Genomic DNA, 23,610 nt, shown 5'->3' on the forward strand with positions numbered 1-23,610 from the left:
TTAATGCGACGAAAAGATTTGATAAAGGGAACAAGGGAAATGGGAACGAAGGGACGTTCCTTTGGAAAATCATTTAGGGGTTTTGTCATTCTTATTTCTTTCTTTCGTTTTGTTTATTTCTTTTCTTTTTTTTTCTTTTCTTTTCTTTTCTTTTCTGTTTTTTTTTTTATCTTTTTCTTTTTTTCTTAAATCCTTTAATGAGAGGTTCAGGATGGGTACGACGATACCGCGGCAAGGCGGACCAGTGATATACGAAGTAGGAAACAGACGACGAAGGAGAGATAAGAATAAGCGCGGCGAGTAAAAGCACGCGCATAGAAGCACGCGTAGTTAGAGCGGCGTTTACGGTCCATAAACGGGACACTCTTTATTTACAGCGTCGACCGCGAAAGCACCGATGCAGTTTCTCTTGAGATCTCTAAGCCAAACTACGCGTACCCGACAATTACACGTCGTAACCGCATCTTAATGTAACGAGTAACTCGATGTACGCTATGGTGCAAACTCGCTCGACTTAGGAAAAGAAAGAAAAAAGAAACGAATATGTATCTCCACCTACGCCGAATCTAGTTACCTCTCTTTTCTCTTGATCGTACAAAAAGAAAATCAAATTATATCTAATAATAAAATAAACCAAAGTACGTAGTCCGATCTTTAAAAGAAAACAAGAAAAAAAGAAATAATAAATAGGTATAGTACGAAAATGAATTTGATCGTTAATTTTCTTTGGGTTAAAACGTATGCACCAATGCTAATAGGATTTCTCTGATCGCCGGCACCACCTCCTTTATCGCTCCCGTCTCCATCTTATTACAAGTACAAAGTGCTTTCGCGTAGATTTTAAGAGAGGGCAGTCCATTAACACAGCTAGTTCGTGTTCCGCGTACCTGTGTACTTATGTACTATGTATCTATAGGAAAACGGAAAATCGTGAGTTCGAGCACCTTACGAGGCGTCCCTTTCGAATTGGCAAATATTTTTATGGCTTTTATCGAGCCTCGACTCGCTTCGTATCGAGTCTACCGATCCGGTCCGTCTCTCCCATCGACGTATATAGGTACTATACGTTAATGGTCTTTAGCAGGACAACGATCCTGAGGCGTCATTACCGGTTGCAGTTGCCAAGTCCGGCTCTCTCTTTCTCTCTCTCTCTCTATCTTTCTCTCTCTTTCTATCTGTCTTTTTCTATCTCCTTCCCTTCCTCTTTCATTTCTTCGGGTTATTGTCGCTGTCGATTACGCAATGTATTTTTATGACCTTCTCGACAATCATGATTACTACTTATTCGGTGCGTCTAACGTTCGAACCGCGATATCGTGCGATTCGATGACTCGTCATGGAAAGACTCCTCCTTCTCCTCCTCCTCCTCCTCCTCCTCCTCCTCCTCCCCCCCTTCTTCCTCCTTCTCGTTCTTCTCCTCTTCCTCCGCTACTTGATTCAGCACCTTTAATGCGTACCTCGCGAAACACGCGATTTCGCGGCTCATCGTGTTTGACCGTATCATCGTAAGTGGCATGCCCTCACTCTCAATGAATTTTTCGTTTTCTAATCGGCGAAGATTAGACTCGTTCGATCGAACGGTAAACGAACCGGTGGAAACTAACGCTAATTTACCTTTTTGCCGTGGTCTTTCGTAATTAAGATAATCAATGAAATTCTAATCGGACAAATACTAACGGTTTTAAGAAATAATTTATCCTACTTTTCGATTCCATACGCCTCGCTCGACAAATACGTAGTATTCGACACGTTGAAACAATCGTGTGGGTACGCTTTCACAACTAGCGTAGAGCAAATTCCTACGTTAAGCGTGCGTTCGTACGTGTGCGTATCTCCACTACGTGCGTGCGTGTGTACGTGCGTGCGCACGACCAGAAAAAAAAGTTTCTATGGAATTCGATTTAAATTTTAACAAATGCTTCAACAAATGACAGGACTCGATCGAGATGCTTGAAACTAAATTTTTCTAGGCGGTTTCCAGCGTGAACTTTGTTGAGAAATCGTATCTCGAGGTCATACACTCATTATTTTTCGCGATCGCGAACGATTCCTCGAACACCGATCCATGTGAACACAAGAGTTCTCGACTCTCGAGCATCATTCGTTCCGATCGACGAGTTTTATACGATACAAATCAAATTTTATCGTGGTTATGCATAGCCACGTTGACTTATATGAGATCGCGAGACAATTTTCGCTAGGGGCTAATACACTTTTGCAAGAATAATAATAGAAAAGTGATTGAGATAGTGAGTGAGCGAGAAAGCTCGTACGCTCTCGGCCGATCGTTTCTTAAGCAAACGACAGAGATTATTTATTTACGACGAAGATTAATTTATCTTTTGTGCCGATCGATAGACTTAATCAAAAATTAATCAATATAAAAAATATGTAATAATGACCATCGCAAGTTAGTCGTAAGTAATTTGTATTTTCTTTTCTTTTTCTTTCTTTTTTTTTTTTGTTTTCTTTTTCTTCTTTTCGCCCCACGAATTCACGGATTTCCATTCGAGTCGAGTTTAGTAAGGATAGTAGGAATAAGAATAAAAAGCGAGAGAAGAAGTAGAGGAAGAAGAAAAAGACGAAGAAAACGATGATCGTGACAATGACCTACCGAGATAGCTCTCGGCGTCTCCGGCGCGATGTGACGCAACGCGTACGTGTGCGAGATTCGCATGCACGTGGAGAAAACACAGTTGAAAACGGGCGCCGATTGGAGAGGTGCTCTACCCCTACCATGATCCTCTACGTCGAGCTACGATCGCGATCTCGCGTACCCGGCTTGTCTCCTAACACTCACGGACGACACGCGCTTCGAAGTGTACGTCGGAGGATGTCCCGTGGAAAAAATCATATTCTCTAGAGATCTTGAAGGATTCCTTTTTCTTTATTATCGTTTAATTTATGACAGTTCGTAACATTTGGCTATTTTTTTTTTTTCTTGTAACGAAGCGTGTGAAACAGTGAACTCATCTCTTGTTCATCGTTTTATTTCTTTCTTCTTCTTTCGAAAATTCACGTGAGTTCACTGGCGAAACCCTCGAAGGACCTTGGGATTACGTGAACGTCGTCGAAGATCGACTGCGAACGATCAACTCGACATGTAAGTGCCAAAGTGTAAGGTCTACCTTGCGCAATGATCGCCTCTCTAAATCGACGCGTACTGTCGAGTACTTCCTCGTACTTGGAAACACCTTGAAGAAGAGGACCGTCGCTGAGTTTTTCTTCTTTCATTCGGCGATATCTATTTTTCGGCTTCGGAACGTTTCCGGACCGACAGAATCCTTTTCTCTTCGTGTTATATGCCGAAAGAGAAACTTTTTCTGGATTGCGTCGAAGACACACATGAACGAAGTGCAGCAGATCGTCGTTAAATCTCAGAACTTCGTCGAGCAGCAATGCGCAACGAATTCGGAATGTTGGAGTCTGATTTTGGACGAAAGTCTTTTCCAGGTAGATAGACCTTATCAGGTCATATTTCACACATTTCCATGCTCGACAAGTTACATCGTTACATTTTCTTTATTTTCCTATAGGAATGAAATAACCAAATGCGCAAACGGTACATTCAATCGATCTTATTATTTTATTAGCCTCGACAAATGAATTTCAACGTAGTTTCAATGAATATAGTAGAAAGTTGACAACATTGAGTTTTAAACGAGTACTGGAATAAAACAAAAAGATTTGAACGAACGTCACAAATGGTTGGACACCCTACTGAAATTCGCTTTCATAATACGATCGTATACGGCATAGAACACGTTCTCGCGACCTTGTCCCTCTCTCTCTCTCTCTCTCTCTCTCTCTCTTTCTTTCTCTTTCTCTCTCTCTCTTTCTCTCCCTACTTATTTCTTCTTCTTATTCCGAGTGTACGAGAGCACACTAGCAAGAGCCGTCATTACGACGGCCGTGGGGCACTTTAATACTTTGCTGCTACCCGCGTACTCCGCGCAGGACTCTCAACACGTAATGAGCAGGCTAAATTAATATATTCCTACTACGCTAGCCGTAGAAGACCTTTTGCCTAGGACGGAGGATATGTCGTGCGTATTGTACAACGAGATACAAGTAGAGATGGAAAGAGAGAGAAAGAAAGATAGACTACGACAACTAAAGTTACGCAAGAGAACACGATGTCGCCAGTCGCGAACCATATCATTTTTGGAACTCTTCTCTCACGCGACTGTCGTATTAACACTGACCTCAGTCACCTGTAATTGCTACGTGTTACCCGTATATAGCAGAGATACGAAGACGACGCGTACGTAATACGGCCTATTATATTCTCTGAGCATATGCTCTTACGTATCGTCGGATCATTTTTTTCCTCTTTTCCTAACATGACAACTTCTCTTTCTCTCTCTTCCTCTCCCTCCCTCCCCTCCCCCCTCTCTCTCTGTCTATGTATCTATCTACCTATCTCTCTTTGTCTCTGTCTGTTTCTTTCTTTATCTCTTTTCGAAGTAATTTCGCATAAAGTAGATCGCTAAAAGCTGTAGCTTCCTATCGATCTCGAAAGATTATCAGATTGATTTTTCGTAGAATACTTTAGAATAGTCCAGTAGGTAATACTTTCTTAGATTTCAAGTTAAACGAATCCTTATGTTTGTCATGGTAAAAATCTTAAGAGCCTGTCCAACAGGGTCCCTTGTTTTGACGAAGAAAAAGACCTCCTAGGGATTCGAGTCGTAAATAAGTGGACGCAAACCTTTTGAAATCGGTTAGGATTATCTTTCGAAAGAATGCAAACCCTGGTCAATCCTTAAGTGTCGTTATCCAATTTGTCGTCCTTTAATTTGAGGGCTTAGGTCTACTAGAAATTTTTTTAACGTCGCCACGTGGAACGAGGTAATACTCGCGTCTTGATTTTTGAATATTTTCTAAATCAGAGATATTTTTCTATATAATACAGTCGACACACATATCTAAATACATGTAATATCTTACGTACGTAGATATATTCTCGATGATATTAAAGCGAAGACGGCTTTCGAAGAACAGCCAGTTAATTAGCGAGATTTTCTCGTCGGTCAGATGTTAGAATTTATGCGGTACGTCTAATCGAATCTCCTCGCGATGTATAACAATTATATAATAATCATTGTGTAATTGATAAAGATGTGAGGAAAGTCGATTCCAATCTCGAGATTGATGACGAATAACGCGTTAAAACGACGACGACGACGACGACGACGACAAAGAAGACTACGACGAAGACGAAGATGACGACGACAAGATGAAGACTTCGCGTAGAAGGAGAGACTACCAGCGTACTTGCGAAATAAACGGCCTTGCGCCCTGATGTCAAGCCGAAGATGAAAGCGACGGAAATTATGGCTCATACGTGTAACACGCGTGCAATCTTTCATTTGGGTCTGCACTTAGGACGGATATCACGGGAGCATATTCTCGAGCATGAAATTGTTCTCACGACATAAACGAGACTTTGTTCTCGTCGACACAATTTTCGACTTAGTGTAATAGAAATCAAATTGGATTTACGATGTCGTAGATTCGTTTACTACTCGTGACCTTGTATGAAACTTCGGTTCATCATTGAAATTATTAACCGCGTAATTCGACATTTTTACGCGATTATTAACCATCTACCTCGACCAAGATTAAACGTCCTCTAAATGTCGCTTCGGCACTTCTCCGAGTTTAAAATAAAATTGCGTTCAATTTATTCAAACACCTAACGACCGACATTTCGACGATTTCTTTTTGTCGAAAGGCTACAATTTGTATTATTCTTAATCGTCTTGTTATTGCGCAACACCGATGAACGAAACGAGGAAGACGTTCGTACTTACGAACGAAATCGATGAATGCCCGTTTTCTACCGATCTCCACCTATATCGTTCCAAAGGGTTAAGCACCAAAGAAAATATTAACGTTTGCGCTTCGTCATCGGTACGCAAACTTCGCTTACAAGGTCAATCTATATATCAAACTAGATATATTTAGAAGTAATACGATTTAAACGATCCACTCGAATCGAAAATTAAGTGTAAATTGTATTTCTTCGAAATCTTGTTTGAATAATCATAGAAATAATCGGTGAAGGAACGATTACACTTAAAGACTTTTAAAAAGGATCAACGTGGAAAAGAAAAAAAAAAGAATTCGAAGGTTGTTTCTTCCATTACCAAACGATCGAAACGTTTACAGCGATGTTTAACAAGAAGAGTAAGGAATACTTATTTAGAAACTCCGTCTTTCGAACGGAGAAATCGAAAAGCACTTGTTCGACCTTTGGCCACGCTATACGGATCTATCTATCCTCCGCATATTCTCGCATACGTACAATGCAAAGATTTGCTAGACCGTGGACGGTAGCGCGTTTTATTTGCCGTAGTACTTGGATATTTGCTTAGAACCTTGAGCTTCGAAGCAGGGCCCTCGAAATATCCTTGAACTTCCCACAATATTTACGGACAACATTGCGTTAAGGCTTCGTGTGAAGGGAAAATGGGGTGGATGAAATAAGAAAAACAGAAAAAGAAAGAGAGACAGAGAAATAGAAAGAAAGAAAGATTGTTGGAACGAAGAAGAAGAAGAAGAAGAAGAAGAGAAATGGATAAGGGTAAAGAAATAGAAAGACGAAGAGATCGTGAGAGAGCAAAGGAGCTCGAGAGTCTTGGGAGACAAAATTAATAAGAGAAACGAGATACGTAATATGGAAATAAGAGAGAAAGAGAGAGAGAGAGAGAGAGAGAAAGAAGAGAGAGGAAGAGAAGAAGAGGTCGGACATTAGGATGCACTTGTAGCGGCGATACTCGGTGGTCGTCTTGGCGCGAGCTCGTCGCCGCAGTAACCCATGCGAGCATGCATTAATCCGATGACTATCTAAATGAATCATAATTAATATCGTGGCCCATTAGCCATGAGAGTATACCGGCGGGCCCGTGAGTAATACACATGGCTTCCCGACGGTCGGTGTATCGTTAAGTCGTGCAACACTTAATTGCTTAACGTTTTGTCGATAACGCTATTTAGCTCTTTCCTTCAGTCAGCACTTAACTATTATCGATTGTTTCGACCGAATAACCGACTTTTACCAAAGAAATTACAGTTTTTTTGTATTACGCACGATTCCCCTCTCTCTCTCTCTCTCTCTCTACTCCCTTCTTCTCGCCCTCCATTCGTCTCTCTCCTTAAAAGAATATACGTGATAATAATATCCAACGAAGTTAACAAAGTATGAAGAAAATTTTGTCTTATTTATCACGAAACGCCGCAGTACGTACTTCACTTCTTGTTTTTTGTTTTTTTTTTCTTCTTCTTTTCTCTCTCTTTTTTTTCTTTTTTTCCTTCTTTCCTTTCCTTACCTTTTAGATCGCACGGCTATGAATTCTGTCGAGCAATTTTCGCGAAGAGTCGAGAAACGCGACGGGATTCCGAGGCAGCTGCAGGACTTATGCACTGTGAAATGCATAATGCGCCTACCTTACGCGGGACGTCTAGGATGTGCGAAACGAATTTCCGTCGGCGTGTACGACGAGCAAGCGCTATCATTGAGGTCGCGAGCGAATTAAAAGAAAGAAACGCCGTGTCTCCGCGTTCCCATCTAAACTATATAGAAGATGAGATGGTCGTAAGACGTGGTTACCTTTTACGAATATAAAAAGTTAGAAACGCGTGCTGTCGCGTTTATCCCGTGACGGGAAGAGGTACGCACGAAAATATTTTTGCTCGGTGGTATGGAACGCGAAGGGAACGCAAAGTCTCGCACGCGGGTTCATCAATATTTTCATTCACAACTTTCTGGACGGAAACGAGCTTTGACCAGCAGTCACGTACGAAAACACGGTGGACACACTGAGTTCCGAGGTGAAAGGTGGACTCGATCGAAGAACACCATCGTCGTCCTCATAGTCGTCGTAGTCGTAGTCGTAGTCATCGTAGTAGTCGTCGTTGTCGTTGTAGATGCCAGGTTAAAGGACGATGGCAGGTGTCAGGCGGTCGATTGATCATCCTCAAAGAGACTCCGATAGGATCCCCTTCGATTGTAACCTACGCTCACGAAAGTATGATAAACAGAAGGAGAAAACGAGATAATAGAATGAAATAGAGGAAAAATAGAATTTTCGAAAGAATCTCGGAGATCTTTGCAAAAGAGATTTTCCAAGAATAACCAGTGATTAAGATATTATTTAAGAAACGTAGGAGAGAAAGAGAGAACTTGAGGAAGTAAGCTCGATGGGTCCTCGACAGTGTGCGCGTTTCAAACATCTGCTAGTGAGGAGATATCTTTCCTCGCGGCTTTGCAGATTTTCTCGCTGACGAGATCGCGTACGTCTACCTAGCGATATCGCGCATGTAAGTACACACGACTACACGGCCGTATATATTACGCTGCAACATAAATCATAAGTACCAGTAGCCGAGGTATGCGTTCGATCTTCGTCCCTCCACTTCTCTTGCTCTCACTCTTTCACTCTGTGTGTGTGTGTGTGTGTGTGTGTCTCTGGTGTACGTAAGATCTTTCTCTCTGTGTCCGAAGACTGTTGCATGTTCCGTATCCGTCGAATCCGTTCGAGTTATTAAATTATTAGAAACCTTGCGAGATTTACAGAGTTCGTCGATTACTCCGAAGAACTGTGTAATTCTTACGTTATGAACTGTAGAAGATTGACAAGTATAAATTAACATAATCGGTTTCATTCCTAATTGGTAGAAAAAAAAAAAAAAAAAAAAGTCACGAGTTTTTCATCGATCGTAAATGTTCTTGTTAAATCGTAGGAGATACGCTATTACACTATATACATTATACAGTATAATAACGTAATATCAAATGTATCTGATAAAAAAGATTTTCTTCTAAACGACAAATAACTTAAAGAAAAAGGAGAAAAGAAAAAAAAAAGAGAAAAGAAAAGAAATTTATTTCGTCGTATTTGCCGAAACTTACCGTCTATTTTCTTTTTCTCTCCTTTCCGATATAATCAGGCCGCGAAGGTAAAGCCATTAGAAACGCTGTAGGACAAATCGAATAGTCGGCATGGAACAAACGTCTCCCGTCCTACATTTCGCGGCCTACAGACGAGACGCCGCGGCAGATGCGCTGACAAGCGAGAATCGCCTTAAAGGCGTCGCGCTCGACAGATTGCACCGACGACTGATTGATGCGCCCGTACAACAGCGATCCAACGACCGGTGCGCACCGAGAGAGGAGAACCAAGCGCATAGCTTCCCTATTCATCTTCTTCTTCTTCTTGCGCTTCTTCGCGCATTAGCGACAATACCTGGGTGCATTAAGTACCGTCGGCCACGTTCGACCGAGAACATGGTCCGGCACTGACCATTTCTCCTTTAAAAACTGCAAATTCTCTATGCCTTTACGATCGCTTCGTGAACCTATCGAGAGTCTTCTTGCTTACAGATTTCTTTTACTTTTGTCGGCCGATCTCTTCGATTAAATCTTCTTTACTGTACCATTTTGTTTTACAATTTTCTAGATCGTATTTCTGTCGCTTTTTTCTTATCTTTTGTTTTCTTTTTTTCCATGTCCTAAAAAGAATAGCGAGTCTACCATAATTTATAAAACTTTTATTCCACCCCTCGGCCCTCCTCCTCCGCTACCCCTCTATCCCTATTCCCGTGACAAAAATCGAGATCATATTTCTTCGTGCCGGGCGACGTAAAATCGTGATTGACATACGTTCCCAAGAAAAAAGGAAAGAGGGGGTACACTTGGAACACACATATGTTACACACATATATCTATATATATGTGTATGTATATATATATATATATATGTATATGTACGCACACAGTGCCTATCACTATTAATATCCTTTACCCTAACGTTCCCTTCCATCGTGCGACCAACGCCTACATGATCAGCGGGGTTTCTACCGTCGTAGAAATCCATGCGTCTTATCTGCTTGACATTTGACAGGTACGATGGCCTTAGATTCCTTGCCAGGCATATAATCGCTGGATGTATCATCGTTCGACAATAATACCGTGCCAAACGTGACACGCTTTTCGCGTCTTGGAATTTCGCAAAAATCGATCGATCCTCTAAAATTCGTCACACTTATACATACGATGAATTGGCAAATTCATTTATTTCAACGCACATTAGTTCGACTTTACGGGATCTTAGTGTTAATTAGATGACCCCGAAGTTAGCGCATATCGCGAGTTTTTTTACTATCACTGTAAATATTCTACTCTCTGTTCCATACTATTTAACGGAAAATAAACGTTAATTACTAGCTGATAAATGTGACCGATTAACTGAACTCTTGAACGAGCTCTTTTTAAAGAAAAAAAATTTTTAGTTTCTTATATGAGAAGCACCGGTGTATGTATATCGTATGTAAATATCGTTATTATGAATAAAAGAATATATTAACGAATAAAAAAATGATTCAGCAAGGATTGGGGATAATGGTCTATTACAAATTTCTAATGAGACAATTTTTTCTCAGGGCCGCATGCCGTTCGTGCGTGCAATGAGCATGGAGCAGCGGTGGCAGGATTTGGCATCGTTATTATCTCTTCCCGGTGCTCCGGATCATTTTGCGCATCCATCGCATCCTGGATACCCAGGACACGGTATAAGTCATAGCCACTACGAAGCACAACGTAATGTCCTACTTCACAATGCCACTTTGGCACCACCAGTTGGGGATCTTAACTCGACGGGTCCTTACCACAATGTAGGTGAGTATTAAAAAGGGACAAACCATTTGATGAATTTAAATAAAAGTTAAATAAAAATATCCGACCTTTGTAAGAATCCAAAATAAAGTCATTCTATTTGGAACATTTCTTTATCTGAACTAAACTGCTCACTATTCTAGGTGGCTCGTCGAATCTTGGATCAGCCGTTGCAACTTCGATGAATTTAACGAACAGTAGCGAACCAATGGGCGCGGAAAGTGGTGCCGCTTACAAATCTGAGCCTAGCGATATGATGTATTATCATGCACCAACGTCAGACTCGATAAATCAAACCACTGACGGTTTTCTTTCGTCTCTTCTCAATGACGAGGATTTGCATCTGATGGATATGGCTATGAACGACGGTAAGTAGGAGAGTTTACGGCCTTTGTTTTCCTCGTCAACAGATTTATTATTATTTTAATATTATTATTAATTATTATTATATCATTATCATCATCATCATCATCATTTATCGTCTAAGGACTTAAGTATATGTCTGTCGTATACATGTATATACATATTAACGTACACATATATATATGTATATATATATTTATCTTATATACATATATGTATATCTCGATACGGAAGTACAGAATCAAAGGAAGTTTCTTTTTTAACGGTATATTCTTCGTCTCATCTTTTTTAATTTTATTATAAAAAGAAATGTATAAAAACCTTATAAGACAACGTAATACCACTTAAAATAAGCCTATCTTTCTTATATTAAGTTTTTTCTCCACGTAACAATTGCTTCTTAAATCTAACGTTTGTACGGTCAATGGTAATAATAATACCCGTCGCGAGATATTTTTGGAATGTATGTCCCGCTTATTTTCGCTTGTTAATTCATAAGTAAGAAAGTAGGAAAACAAAATTATCACGATTTACTTATTTTAAATCTCTTCATTGTCGAAGAATATGATTATACGTCTATAGTTAAAGGAACTTAAGCGACAGTCTATACATCACCGTGGAAAAGATAATATTTTCTAATATTAATATAACATAAAGAAATAAGGCTAAAATAATCACGATTATTTGAAAATGAAAGTCACAATCTTGTAAAGCTCTCTTAAATAATAGAGACGGCAAGGGAAGAAGGGGGTACACGTGCGCGTTTGTAAAACTAAATTTTAAGAGAAATCTACTTTATACATAACGCCTTTGGTCAGATCTTCCCTTAAAGTACGTAGTACTGTTCTCTTTTACCATTCTTCTTCTGGTTCCAATACAGGGTTGTACGCTTCTTCGCCGTAAGGCACTCCGCTACCTTCGTCCTCGAACTGTAATTGACACGATTATATAATTAATCAAAATATGTAATACGATTGCTATCGTTATTACAACTAACATACAAACATTGTACGATATGCACTACTTACGTTACGAATATCTTCGCCGCCAAATTGTTTTGATTTTCCAGGTGCTAAAGATCTGTTGTCTCCTCCGTGTAACAACCAATCTGGTATAGGTTGATCCGCTTGCTTCAAAATTTTTACAAGATCAGAAAGCAACGGTGCGTCAATGTCCGGGTCGAAGAAAGACGTAGCCCTTCCACGATTACCCACACGACCAGTACGACCAATTCTATGAACGTACTCGTCGATTCCCTTTGGCAAATCATAATTTATAACGTGAGCAACATTTCGTATGTCCAAACCACGCGCCGCAACTGCCGTTGCAACCAATACAGACATTCTGCCACTTCGAAAATCTTTTAAAGCTTCTTCCCTTTCTCTTTGTAATCTATCGCCGTGAATACTCGTTGTCGGATAATTATTTTCCGACAGAAAGGCGGCGATAAAGTCGGCCGTTCTTTTCATTTCCACGAAAACCAAAGTACCCTGTTGCGTACCACTCACGGTTTCTTTCTCCATGAGTTCCTTCAACATTTCTCGCTTTTTATATTTTGTAACTTCATAAAATTTTTGTTCTACGTCCGAACATGCACCGCCCACTATACCTACTGCTACGAATAAGTAATCTTTTAAAAATCGTGAAGCCAATCGTTGTATCTCGTCTGGAAACGTGGCCGAAAACATAAGCGTTTGCCTTTCTCCCGTAGGAACCATCGTTTCGTGATCCACAATTTTTTCAACGTCAGGTAAAAAGCCCATGTCCAACATACGATCTGCTTCATCCAAAACAAGAAAGCGTATAGACGTTAACGTGATACGTCCTCTTTGAAGAAAATCTAATAACCTTCCTGGTGTAGCTACGATGATATCGCAACCAGCAGAAACTCTGCTTCCTTGATGCGAGACGGAAGTTCCACCGTACGCAACAACAGTTTTCAAAATGGTGCCAGCTGAAAATTTTAGAACTTGTTCGTATATTTGTATTGTTAATTCTCGGGTCGGGGAAACTATAATGACTTGTGGAGCGCAAGTAGAACTCGAAAAATTTTCTCTGGGTGATTCCAATAGAGTATTTACGATTGGAACAACAAACGCTGCAGTTTTTCCAGAACCTGTTTGTGCGCAAGCCATCATATCACGACCGCTCATTATAATAGGTAATGCATATTTTTGCACAGGCGTTGGTTTAGTGTATTTAGATTTTTGTATATTACTTAAAATATATTTTCTTAGACCAGCATCCTCAAAAGATTCTATCCATTGCGGTACATTCTCTCCGCTCACACATACCTCAATCTGATCATATTTTTTGAAGTTAATGCCTTGTTCAACACCATTTTCGAACAAAGATTTTTCATCCGTAGATACATCGGGTGGTATATAGATTTCTGTCTTTGGCTTCTCTTTACCATCTTCATCTCCTTCCTTATTACCACCTCTGCCACCACCACCACCACGTCCTCTACCACGACCACCTCTATTTCCTTTATTATTACTTCGTCCACCTCTCTCATTTTCATGATCTTCATTACAATCCAACCCGTTGTCTCCGTCGTTATTGGCTGCATTTTTATGATTTCTACCGCCTCCTCTACTTTCCCCTCTAACTTTTCCTCCTTTAAAACCTTTCTCGTCATCTTTTTCCTCGTCATTTTCGTGCCAATCTTCGTCTTTGTTATCATTTTCATAACCATTATTATCTTTCTTCGATCTACTAAAATCATTCTCGTCATATCCGTAACTATTATCTCCTCCACCAGTTTCATTTCTATATCCTCCTCTAACGCCTTTTCCATGCCCTCCTCCACCTCGACCATTACGACCCCTTCCACCACCTCTGCTATTTCTTAAGTTGTCAGAATCTGAAGCTTTGTTATCACTGTATCCGTAATTATCATTATATGTATCATTGTTATTTTGTAATATAAAACCACGTCCTCTTCCATAACCTCGACCACCATCGGCTTCAAACTATTGAAAAATGAATATATCGATTAGTAAGCGATACGTTGCAAATATATCTATTACAGTTTTAATATTAATCAGAGATAAAATCTACTCACAGAAGATATGTCTACAGGTTCAGAGTAATCATTTTCGTTATCCCAATTATGAATCATTTTGTTATCTGTAAAATTAATTTATATATATATTTATATATATATATATATATATATATATATATATAAAAGATAAGGTTTGCCCATACATATAACACAATATATTAATGAAATACTATTATTTTCTCAAATTTCAAAGTAAACAATGATGAAAATATAAACATACGTATTCGTAAATATGGAATAAATAATATAAAATATTCGTGTACGATCGAATATATTTATAAGGTACTTAATGACAATGTTTTTGATCCTGACAGGTCAAAAGAAAGACGGAAGGATCACTTTCTATAAAAACAATAGAAAAAACAAAACAAAACACTGACGCCCTTGACTAATAGATATAGATATATCTATTATCCTTGAAAGAATTGAAGTGCTTTGAAACAAGCATAGCAAAATATTCCATCGACTAAACGACGAGATTTTAACACAGTTTCCGTATGTCAAAATAGTAAATCAATTTTTCGTTAGAAAATTAAAACGATAATTTTGCTCTGAATCACGTAGTAATGAATTATACGAAGTAACAAAAAAAAAAAAAAAAAGAAAAGAAAAAAAAAATAGATAAAAGATTTGATTTTCAAGAGACATTGCAGATACAAAACTTTTTCTACGACGCAGTCGCATTGTTCACAAGTCCCTTGCGTCGATGTTGCTCGATCGATCGTATGGCATCGAATATAAAGTCAGTGTAGAAACGATAAGAAACACTTATACGATTAAAATTCATTCAAACACGTGTATTTATGTCAAAGAAAATATAAAGTCTCGCGCCTATACCGGTAAAGATGGCCGATTTGACATCGCACGATTTCTGATTGTCACAATACTCACACAATCAAAGTATTCAATTTTCGATGCGTTGTCAAGCGAAGAGATATCGTTATATCAGTCTTTCTTCGAACAATCGAAACGAATGATTCTTTTCATTGAACGTAGAACAACTCTCAAAACAGATCGTTGGAGACTGTAATTGAACACAACTCAACCAGCGCGAGACATACGTCTAACAAAGTATACGATGAAATGCGCAGATCGCGCTGCGCTTCTCGACCAACTTCAAGGAGAACGCTTCTCGACCAATCACCGCTCAGCGTCTTCTCACGAGAACTCAATACGCGTGCGTTGTACGCATTGCGCCTTCATTTTTTCACAGTCGCGTAGCTACCTGCACGAGAACCCATACATATATGTGTATACACATATGTGTTACATATATATATATATTTTTTTTTTAATGGGATAATTTATATTATATAATAATTTATTTGCAATCACGTTAGTGTCGTAGAATCGGTTTAAGCTTCATTTTACTCTAATAGCGTTACTCTCTCACGGTTATCGTTTGATAAAATTTTTAAACAATGTAGAATATAAGTAGGATAAGTAACAAGATACAGGAAAAAAAATAGGTCTCAGATTTTGTGATGAGCTCATTCAATCCAGATACCTCGTAAGCTTTTTCTTTTTTTCCTCATGTAATCGTGCTTATTGTTGATATAATTAAGCGTATTGTTTTCGTTTATACTTTGAAAATCGAGTTAATTAATATTTTTTTTCTTTTCCTTTTTTTTTGTTTTGTTTTGTTTTGTTTTGTTTTGTTTTTTCAATCTAATAAGTAAAACGTCCATCGCGCAATATATCCTACAATGTAATTTAAGTATAGCTTCAAACTTGTTTTCGATATTACACTCGGGACTCGTCATGATTCATGTTGTGTGCATATACTTGTTGTGTTGAATATATATGTATTCAAACGATGCAAGTCAAAAGGACGAAAAAAGTTGGCTATTGCATAAGTTAATGACGACATTAAAATTTTTCTAGATTCGACATATACCGAGTCGTGTATTTCGAAGTAATAAACGTCAATAAGTGCTATTCTATATTACAGCTTTTGCAACGTAACGTTGATAATAATCTATAAGTGCTAAGTCACTTCGTACTTTTATGAACGCACAAGATTTTACGAGTTGTTTTGTTTTGTTTGTTTGTTTATTTATTTATTTATTTTTTTTTTTCCTTTTCTTTTCTCTTTTTTTTTTTCAGGAATGTACAATCGGTAAAGAAGGCAGCGCATTTATACGAAACTATCGGTATATTAAAAATTCTAAAAAGCGTTTGTAAACGTGATCGCAGATTTAATACATATATAAGTCACATTGCATTAACTTTGAACATAGGCCTTTGTTCAAAATAAATAAAGGAAGTACTTCTCTTACCGCAGAAATATATATCTTATCTTTGAGGTTATGCGTGAAGAAACGATACTGCATCCATGTATATAGTTATCTAAATTTAAATTATATTCTTTTAATCTCTTCTGGATCGTAGAAAGTATCAAGTATCAGAAATACTTCAAATTTGTTCGAAGTTAATATACTTATCGGCTACGTGATTTTAAAGGTATATACAAAATGATACGATCTGATACGAATTCGTACAAACGAGTTTTAGATAATTATAAACAGATACGATTGATTTCTGGACCATATCAGACTATTCTTTATACATCGTAAAAAGAAAGAAAAAAAGAAAGAAAGAAAGAAAGGAAGGAAGAAAAAAAAAAGAAAAAGAAAGCTTTAAAGAAAAGACTCCTCATGGAACACGTGGTAGGTCAATAACAGTTAGACTCATATAATGAATAGATTTTTACGACGTCTTGTTTAGTCCTTAAGAAATTCTTTCTCCTTTCTTTCTGTCTCTGTCTCTATCTCTCTCGAGTACTAAATCAAGTTGTATAAACGTGTTAAAGAAATGGTTAAGGATATTCAAGGAGACAATAAACGAGACAGAAAAATTGTTAGCCATCTGCATTCTTTCTTTCTTTTTTTTTTTTTTTTTTTTCTTCGTGGAAGATCAAACATACGTAAGAGGGAGAACAAATTTTTAAAGAAAAAAAAAAAAAAAAAAGAAAAGAAAAGAAAATATAATAATGAAAAAGACAAGACGAGGCATAATAAAAGTTACAAAAGTAAATGAAAATCGATAGAGTTAATAACTTTGTTCACGGTGGTCAAAGTTAGCCGGTCGTCGTCGTCTTCGTCGTCGTCATCGTTGTCTCGCAACGATCGCAGTTCTCTTATCAGTTGGCTCGGCTCGTACCGAGAAATTCGTAATGATCCACTGACGAAGAAGAGAATATGTGTCCGCTTGCACGGGCCGTCTTCTATCTAGATACGTATGTATAGGTGCTACGAATGTGTGGAAGCTCGTGTAGGTAAGTCGTCGAGCGATGAATAAGGAGAAGAAAAGAGGAAGAAGAAAAGCTTATGTTAGTTTCGCCACGGCCGCGGATAGGAACGATAGGATCGGTTTTCAGTAACGTTTCGTCTTTGATTTTTCCTTTTGTGACGTTTGTGTCGAGACACTTACTTGATCTCCTTGAAATTTGACGCTTTCATTGTTGGTGAACGCACGATGGACGTTTACGTAAGATCGATGATCAGGTACTATATATTTCAAAGTATATATATATATATATATATATATATATATATATATATATAAAGCAGTATAAAAAAGAAAACAAAAAAGAACTTATTATGTATCCACTTATGTATCCATTTTTACGCGGGTAAATTTGAAATTGTAAATGGTGTCGAAAAGAGCGGCGCGGGAAATTTGAAAAAATTTTATATCGACTTCGAAACTCCTCCATATTTCCTCGAACAAATCTCGAGAGGAAGACTTTTCGATCACTCCACGATTTTTTTTCGAGTGTACTTCCTCTTTAAAAAATGAAAAGGAGGTTCTTATTTTTTTTTTTTTATTTTTTTTTTTTATTTTTTTGCTTTACCCTTTCGATGGAGATAACCAGGCATAGAATAATAAACAGAAATTCTTTCATCGACTTAGAAGGATTTATAGAAACGTTAACACTTGAAGTTTATATATTATCTTACTTTATAATTCGACGAATATCACGTTCGCTTCGCGAGCACGAGGTCCCGTAGAAAATTCACGCGATTAAACGTCACTACAGAAACGACACGATGACGACGACGACAATTTCAATGTCATCATCATTGATTTCGGTATCAAAAGTATACTCCTTTTTCTGCTGGAGAGATCGACGATTTATATCGCGTCAAAAAATCTAAGAAATGCACAAAACATTCGATACATGCAATACATGATTGTAATGGTAAATTTCAGATTCTTCATAAAGAAATTCGTGCAACGATCGGTTGCTCGATTCGAAAAACAACAAAGGCTAAGAAGGTGGTGATCGTGAATATTCATGACACGTTTAACAATGATTCGACGACTTTTCTTGGTTTAGTCTTATCGGACGACTTTCGAATGTCGATCGTATATATTTTTTGTTTGTTTTCATTTTTCTTATACGAGAAGAAAAATTGTTTCTTTTCTTTCTCTTTTTTATTTTTCCACTCGTTAGTGCTCCTGCAAAGCAGAAATCTAAGAGAAGAATAATAGCAAGTGGAAATAAATGAAATCAAGAGAAACAGATAAAGAATCATTTATTTCTTGAATTGATCTTATCTCATCTCGTCTCGTCTCATGGGACTCGATATTTCAAAGGCTTTCAGTCATATCAACGGTAAGCTCGTTCATCGATGACGTATTGGTTTTTGATTTGTTGTTTATATGCAGGAAAGAAAGAGAGAGAGAGAGAAAGAGAGAGAGAGAGAAAGGTAGATGGGAGGTGTGCGGTGGAACATTCAATGAGTCAAACTCTTAAGTTAATGTGCATACGAATGCGATTATGAGCGCATTTCGACCACAAAAAACAAATCGATCAATCATGCACACATAGATATAGGCGCCTGTGTGTAGATGTGTGGGTGCAGCGTGCACGCGTGTGCATACACGCACATACATAACACATGCGCCCCAATCGGTATTTAATTTCATTGAATACGAACAAACGTTCTCTCTTCTACGAGTAATCGCATTCAAATTACCTGAGTCAAGTGGGAAGAAGGAAAACGCTCGTAATTCATCGAACCGATTGTCTCTGTGTGTCAGCTGATCCGGGAGAGCTTGTAAAAAAATAACCGTGCATTACGCAAGCACGCGGTATTATAATTCGCGATAATATACGGTGTCCTAAGATAATTTGAAAAGAGACGAAACTGCAATATAATGTCCTTCATAATACAACTGAAAATAGAATATCTTTTGACGTTTTCATTATTCGATAAGAAAACTAGACGTGCAAGAAGACAAAAGATTCGAGGAAGAAAATTAGTTCGTAGAGTAATAATCCTATGAGTCTTCTCTTTATGCTCGGATGATCTTATCTCTAGTTTATCGGGTACACCGTATATATATATATATATATATATATATATATATATATATATATATATGTACGTATATATCTCTATGTAACTGTGTATGTGTATGTTCACCGACGCGCAAAAAAGAAGGAAAAGAGAAAAAAGATGTAATCATCGCGCTCTCGTCTACTCACGAAACGTGATTCGCATCGTTCTACGGCGTGCGAGAGATGAGTAATGGATGACGATTTTTCGCTGTGTCGTACCACTTTTCTCTCTCCTCTTTCTCTCTCTCTCTTTTTCTCTATCTCTATTTCTATCTCTATCTTTCTCTCTCTCTTTCTCATTTTTATACGAAAGAGAAAGAACGAAGCGGCTCGTTTTCGCGTATCTGCATACATCACACACATACGTATATCTCTATGGATCATGCATGCAATATACATACATACATATATACATATATATGTACATTCATACATACGTAACATATATGTACATATGTACGTATATTCATACATCCATACGTTCATACATTTATATATTTATACATCATATATATATATATATATATATATATATATATATATATATAATATGTTGTATTCTACGCACGTGTGCTCTTGTGTACATGCACGTTCTCTCTTTCTCTCTGTTCTGCTGTCTGTCCCTCTCTCTCTCTCTCTCTCTCTCTCTCTCTCTCTCTTTTTCGCTTAAATGTTCTCTGTCGTGCTTACGACGATATGTGTGTCACAAGGCGGCAAGTGAGTCATTCCCTTCTTTTGCCATTGCATCCCGTGTCGGCCGATCGTAATAATAGAACGAAATTGATTCACTCGACGACGACAACGTAGTCGTGCTACAACTCGGTTTCGCTTCTTCGGCTTGACTTTCTGCAAATTTTTTACCTCTCGAACGCAGTGTCGTTTAAAAATAATATTGTCAGATGTATGCATAGGAAAATGCTTGTAAAAAATCGATTCGGTAATATTTAATGACTTCTTTCTCTCATTCTTTACTACGTTAATCTCGGTGTTTTGCATACAAATAGAAATTCTCCCCTCTTTCGTTGTTGTCCTTTCTCTCTCTCTCTCTCTCTCTCTCTCTCTCTCTGTTTCCGTCTTAACATCGTGCATCAAATGATTTTAGTTATTCGTTAATTTGAAAGCGCTTTAGCTAACGCTGCTTCGTCGGTCCGCCGACGAGGAAAACAGATTTATTGGAGCCCTGCAGGTTATCGATACTGATAATACGAGCAAAGAGAAGCATCAGAAGAGACAAAGAGAGAGAGAGAGAGAAAAAGAGATCACCGAACAATTTCCTCTTCGCACTGTTAATGCACCGTTATTCAACGATCGACCGTAAGATCCGTATTTATTTCTCATTTTAGAATCTTAAAGAACGAGAGAGAGAGAGAGAGAGAGAGAGAGAGAGAGAGAGAGAGAGAGAGAGAGAGAGAGAGAGAGAGAAAGAGAAAGAGACATATTCGTCATAGTTCGTTAATTGCTGACGATACGTGATGTTTTCTTTAGAAATATATTTTATTTTGTGCTAGAAACCGCACTACGTGTTCACGATAGTAAACAAATATCTACTACCAGGCTGTCGATTAGTTTCGTGGTTTCCTTATCAAGATAAGCTCATAAGACCAATAGTGTGAGCTGTTCTGTTTCTTACTATTGTTCTTGGATAATCGACAGTTTTTTTCTTTTTTCATAATTTTTTCCTCGTGTCTCCTTTAGACAGGCAATTGGATGATAAAAAGAAAAAAACCAAAAAATGATATTATAACGATATCTTTCTTATAATGTGCTGATGTGCTTATGAATTTTGCCTTTACGACATTTTTCACTGTTATTTTGTGCTCAGCCAGCTGTCAGAAAGCTCTTACGAAAATAACAAAACGTGATTTTTTAAAGAGTATCCTCTTTTCTTGTTGTTTTTCTCTTTCTTTCTCTTTTTTCTTTATCTTTCGAGAATCGAAATACATAGTAAATTTAATTTTCTAATGATCATTCTTTGTTATTCATTTTATACTCTTTTATTTTTATTTCGTTTGGAAAAGCTTTCTCGTGGAAGCACATTTGGATAATCCGAAGGTATACCTTAATTATTCCATTAAGTTCACGATTTGTAACTTCGAGGCCATTCGTACGGTTTCACGAAAGCTTTTTGTATTACTAGATACGATCAATTTTTATGAGACAAACTTCTTAGAAGGGATATCGGAGTATTATCGAATTGTCTTCTTTTGCTCTATAATACTACCAATCTCGCTATTCTCAGATCGAGATAACAAAGAAAGGAGGTCAAAAATAATTATGCAAATCGTGTCGAAAACTTGTTTGAAATATCTACGTATTACGGCAAATATTTTGTTAGTTTCGTTGTTACGTAAATCCTCTGTATAGTCTACCTTCTTGCCGTAAAGATTGTTTTGAAACCTAATGAACCTTCTCGTTTCTTTGCATATGTGTGTGTTGCGTTGTATATAATGAAAAAAAATTTGCGAACGCGTTCGCTAGTAAAGATAGCGAAAGATATACATATAAGTGCCGGTAAATCGAATCGATATCACTTTGTATATGCGTGTACGTGAACGTACGTGTACCACTACATCGATATTAAACTTGAACGATCGCCTTTTTTCAAATCCAATTACCTCTTATCTGCTTAGCAGAGAAAAAGAGAGAGAGAGAGAGAGAGAGAGAGAGAGAGAGAGAGAGAGAGAGAGAGAGAGAGAGAGAAGTAGAGAGAGAATGCACGATACTTTATGTCGGTTGAACAACGCCATTGCTGCTTCGTATTTCTCCTTGTTAACGAATATTATTAAGCAACGATAGTTATCGGTGTTCATGCTCTTAATCCGGAATATGTATATCGATATACATATATACGTTTTATAAATAGGTATATACTAGATAACAAAGAAAGGATTTAGTGCCGCAAAGAAGTCAAGCACAAAATTTATGTCGATGTATTATTATAAATACAGAGCTTCGTTGAGCGTAGGTGGCACGAATGGATCATCGATAATGTCATCAAGTTACCTCGAAGATTGCAAAGAATATTAGAAAAAAAAAAGTTGTTTTCTATTTAACTTCTTGTTACCTCTCATCTTTTTTCTTTCTTTTTTTTTCTTTTTTTTTTTTTTTTGGTATACCATGATATATGTGGATAATGAGGAAGACCGTAGAAAAGTACGTAGGAAGCACGAACGATGCCGAGATCTTGTACGAAGAAATATTTACAAGATTTTACGATCAAATTATTTGATTTGTTTTTACTACTTCTTCTTTTCTCTCTCTCTCTCTCTCCCTCTCTCTCTCTCTCTCTCTCTTTCTCTCTTTGTTGAAGAAAGTATCGCGTTAACGGCATACACTCTTACATCGAAATGTCGATAGTTTCACATTACGAAGAAATCGCCTACGACGAATACCGATAACAGCTTCCGTCATAGTAAGAAGATCTCGGATTTTTCAATTTCCGAGGTTCTCGGTGGGTGTTCGTATACTTCTCATGTAAACGTTTCTCTTAACGGTACACAAGAATTTTTCCATTCATTCGTTTTTTTTTTTTTTTTCTTTGCTTCCTACTATTTATTTATCTATCTCAAGTATGCAGAGATCTCGAACGACGAGGATGAGAACACGTTTCGTGCACTAGAATTTACTCTCATTTAATCAGAAATGAGGTGAACACGAACGCTAATGAATTTGAATTTATCTTTCGAACGATTGTAAAACCGATTCGCAAATATTATGCGCGTTCTTAGCGTACCGATAAATATCACTTTCCGACGATAAGATTGTCATACTTCGTCGTCGTGAGAAAATAATATATGTGGGTGAAGTTTCGACTCATTGAACAGTGAAGTGAAATTATCTAAAGAAATAATAATACGATATTTGACTTTGGACATATTTTTTGATTGTTCAACTTTCCCGTGATACAGAAAGTATTTTTTCAAATCGTCGTTCACTTTTTCGAATACTTTTAGATCGTCGATTCTGCGTGGGTGGCGGCTGAAATATCGAACTCATTGAATAATAAAATGAAGAAGAAAAAAAAAAAATAAAAGAAAAAAGAAGAGGAAAGAAAAAAAGAAAGAAAAGATGAGATCAGGCTTCGGACACGTTTTATTGGTTATTTTATCTGAATGATCCAGAAAATATTCTTAGTCGTTGTACACTTTT

The 23,610-nt window shown here is 37.7% G+C and overlaps 2 protein-coding genes across 11 annotated transcripts in view; one reads left to right on the plus strand and one right to left on the minus strand.

Annotated features, from left to right (window-relative positions):
- The window catches only part of LOC122629655 (segmentation protein cap'n'collar), an 84,764-nt gene that overhangs the window by 49,291 nt on the left and 11,863 nt on the right, over positions 1-23,610 (plus strand). For 9 of the 10 annotated variants that reach the window (XM_043813334.1, XM_043813330.1, XM_043813332.1 and 6 more), the window contains 2 exons: positions 10,447-10,681; positions 10,822-11,046. In XM_043813334.1, the coding sequence (XP_043669269.1) occupies positions 10,447-10,681; positions 10,822-11,046 (460 nt within the window). The remainder of the gene's footprint in view (positions 1-10,446; positions 10,682-10,821; positions 11,047-23,610) is intronic. The other variant, XM_043813331.1, reaches the window with a different exon arrangement.
- On the minus strand, positions 11,293-15,232 carry LOC122629656 (ATP-dependent RNA helicase vasa). The gene is made up of 4 exons (XM_043813341.1): positions 15,003-15,232; positions 14,109-14,173; positions 12,070-14,016; positions 11,293-11,970 (listed from the first exon to the last, which is right to left on the minus strand). Exons 2-4 carry the CDS (start codon positions 14,163-14,165, stop codon positions 11,893-11,895), a joined length of 2,082 nt encoding a protein of 693 aa, XP_043669276.1. The 5' UTR covers positions 14,166-14,173; positions 15,003-15,232; the 3' UTR covers positions 11,293-11,892.

This window comes from Vespula pensylvanica, chromosome 5, assembly GCF_014466175.1.
Source record: "Vespula pensylvanica isolate Volc-1 chromosome 5, ASM1446617v1, whole genome shotgun sequence".
Classification (NCBI taxonomy): Eukaryota; Metazoa; Arthropoda; class Insecta; order Hymenoptera; family Vespidae; genus Vespula; species Vespula pensylvanica.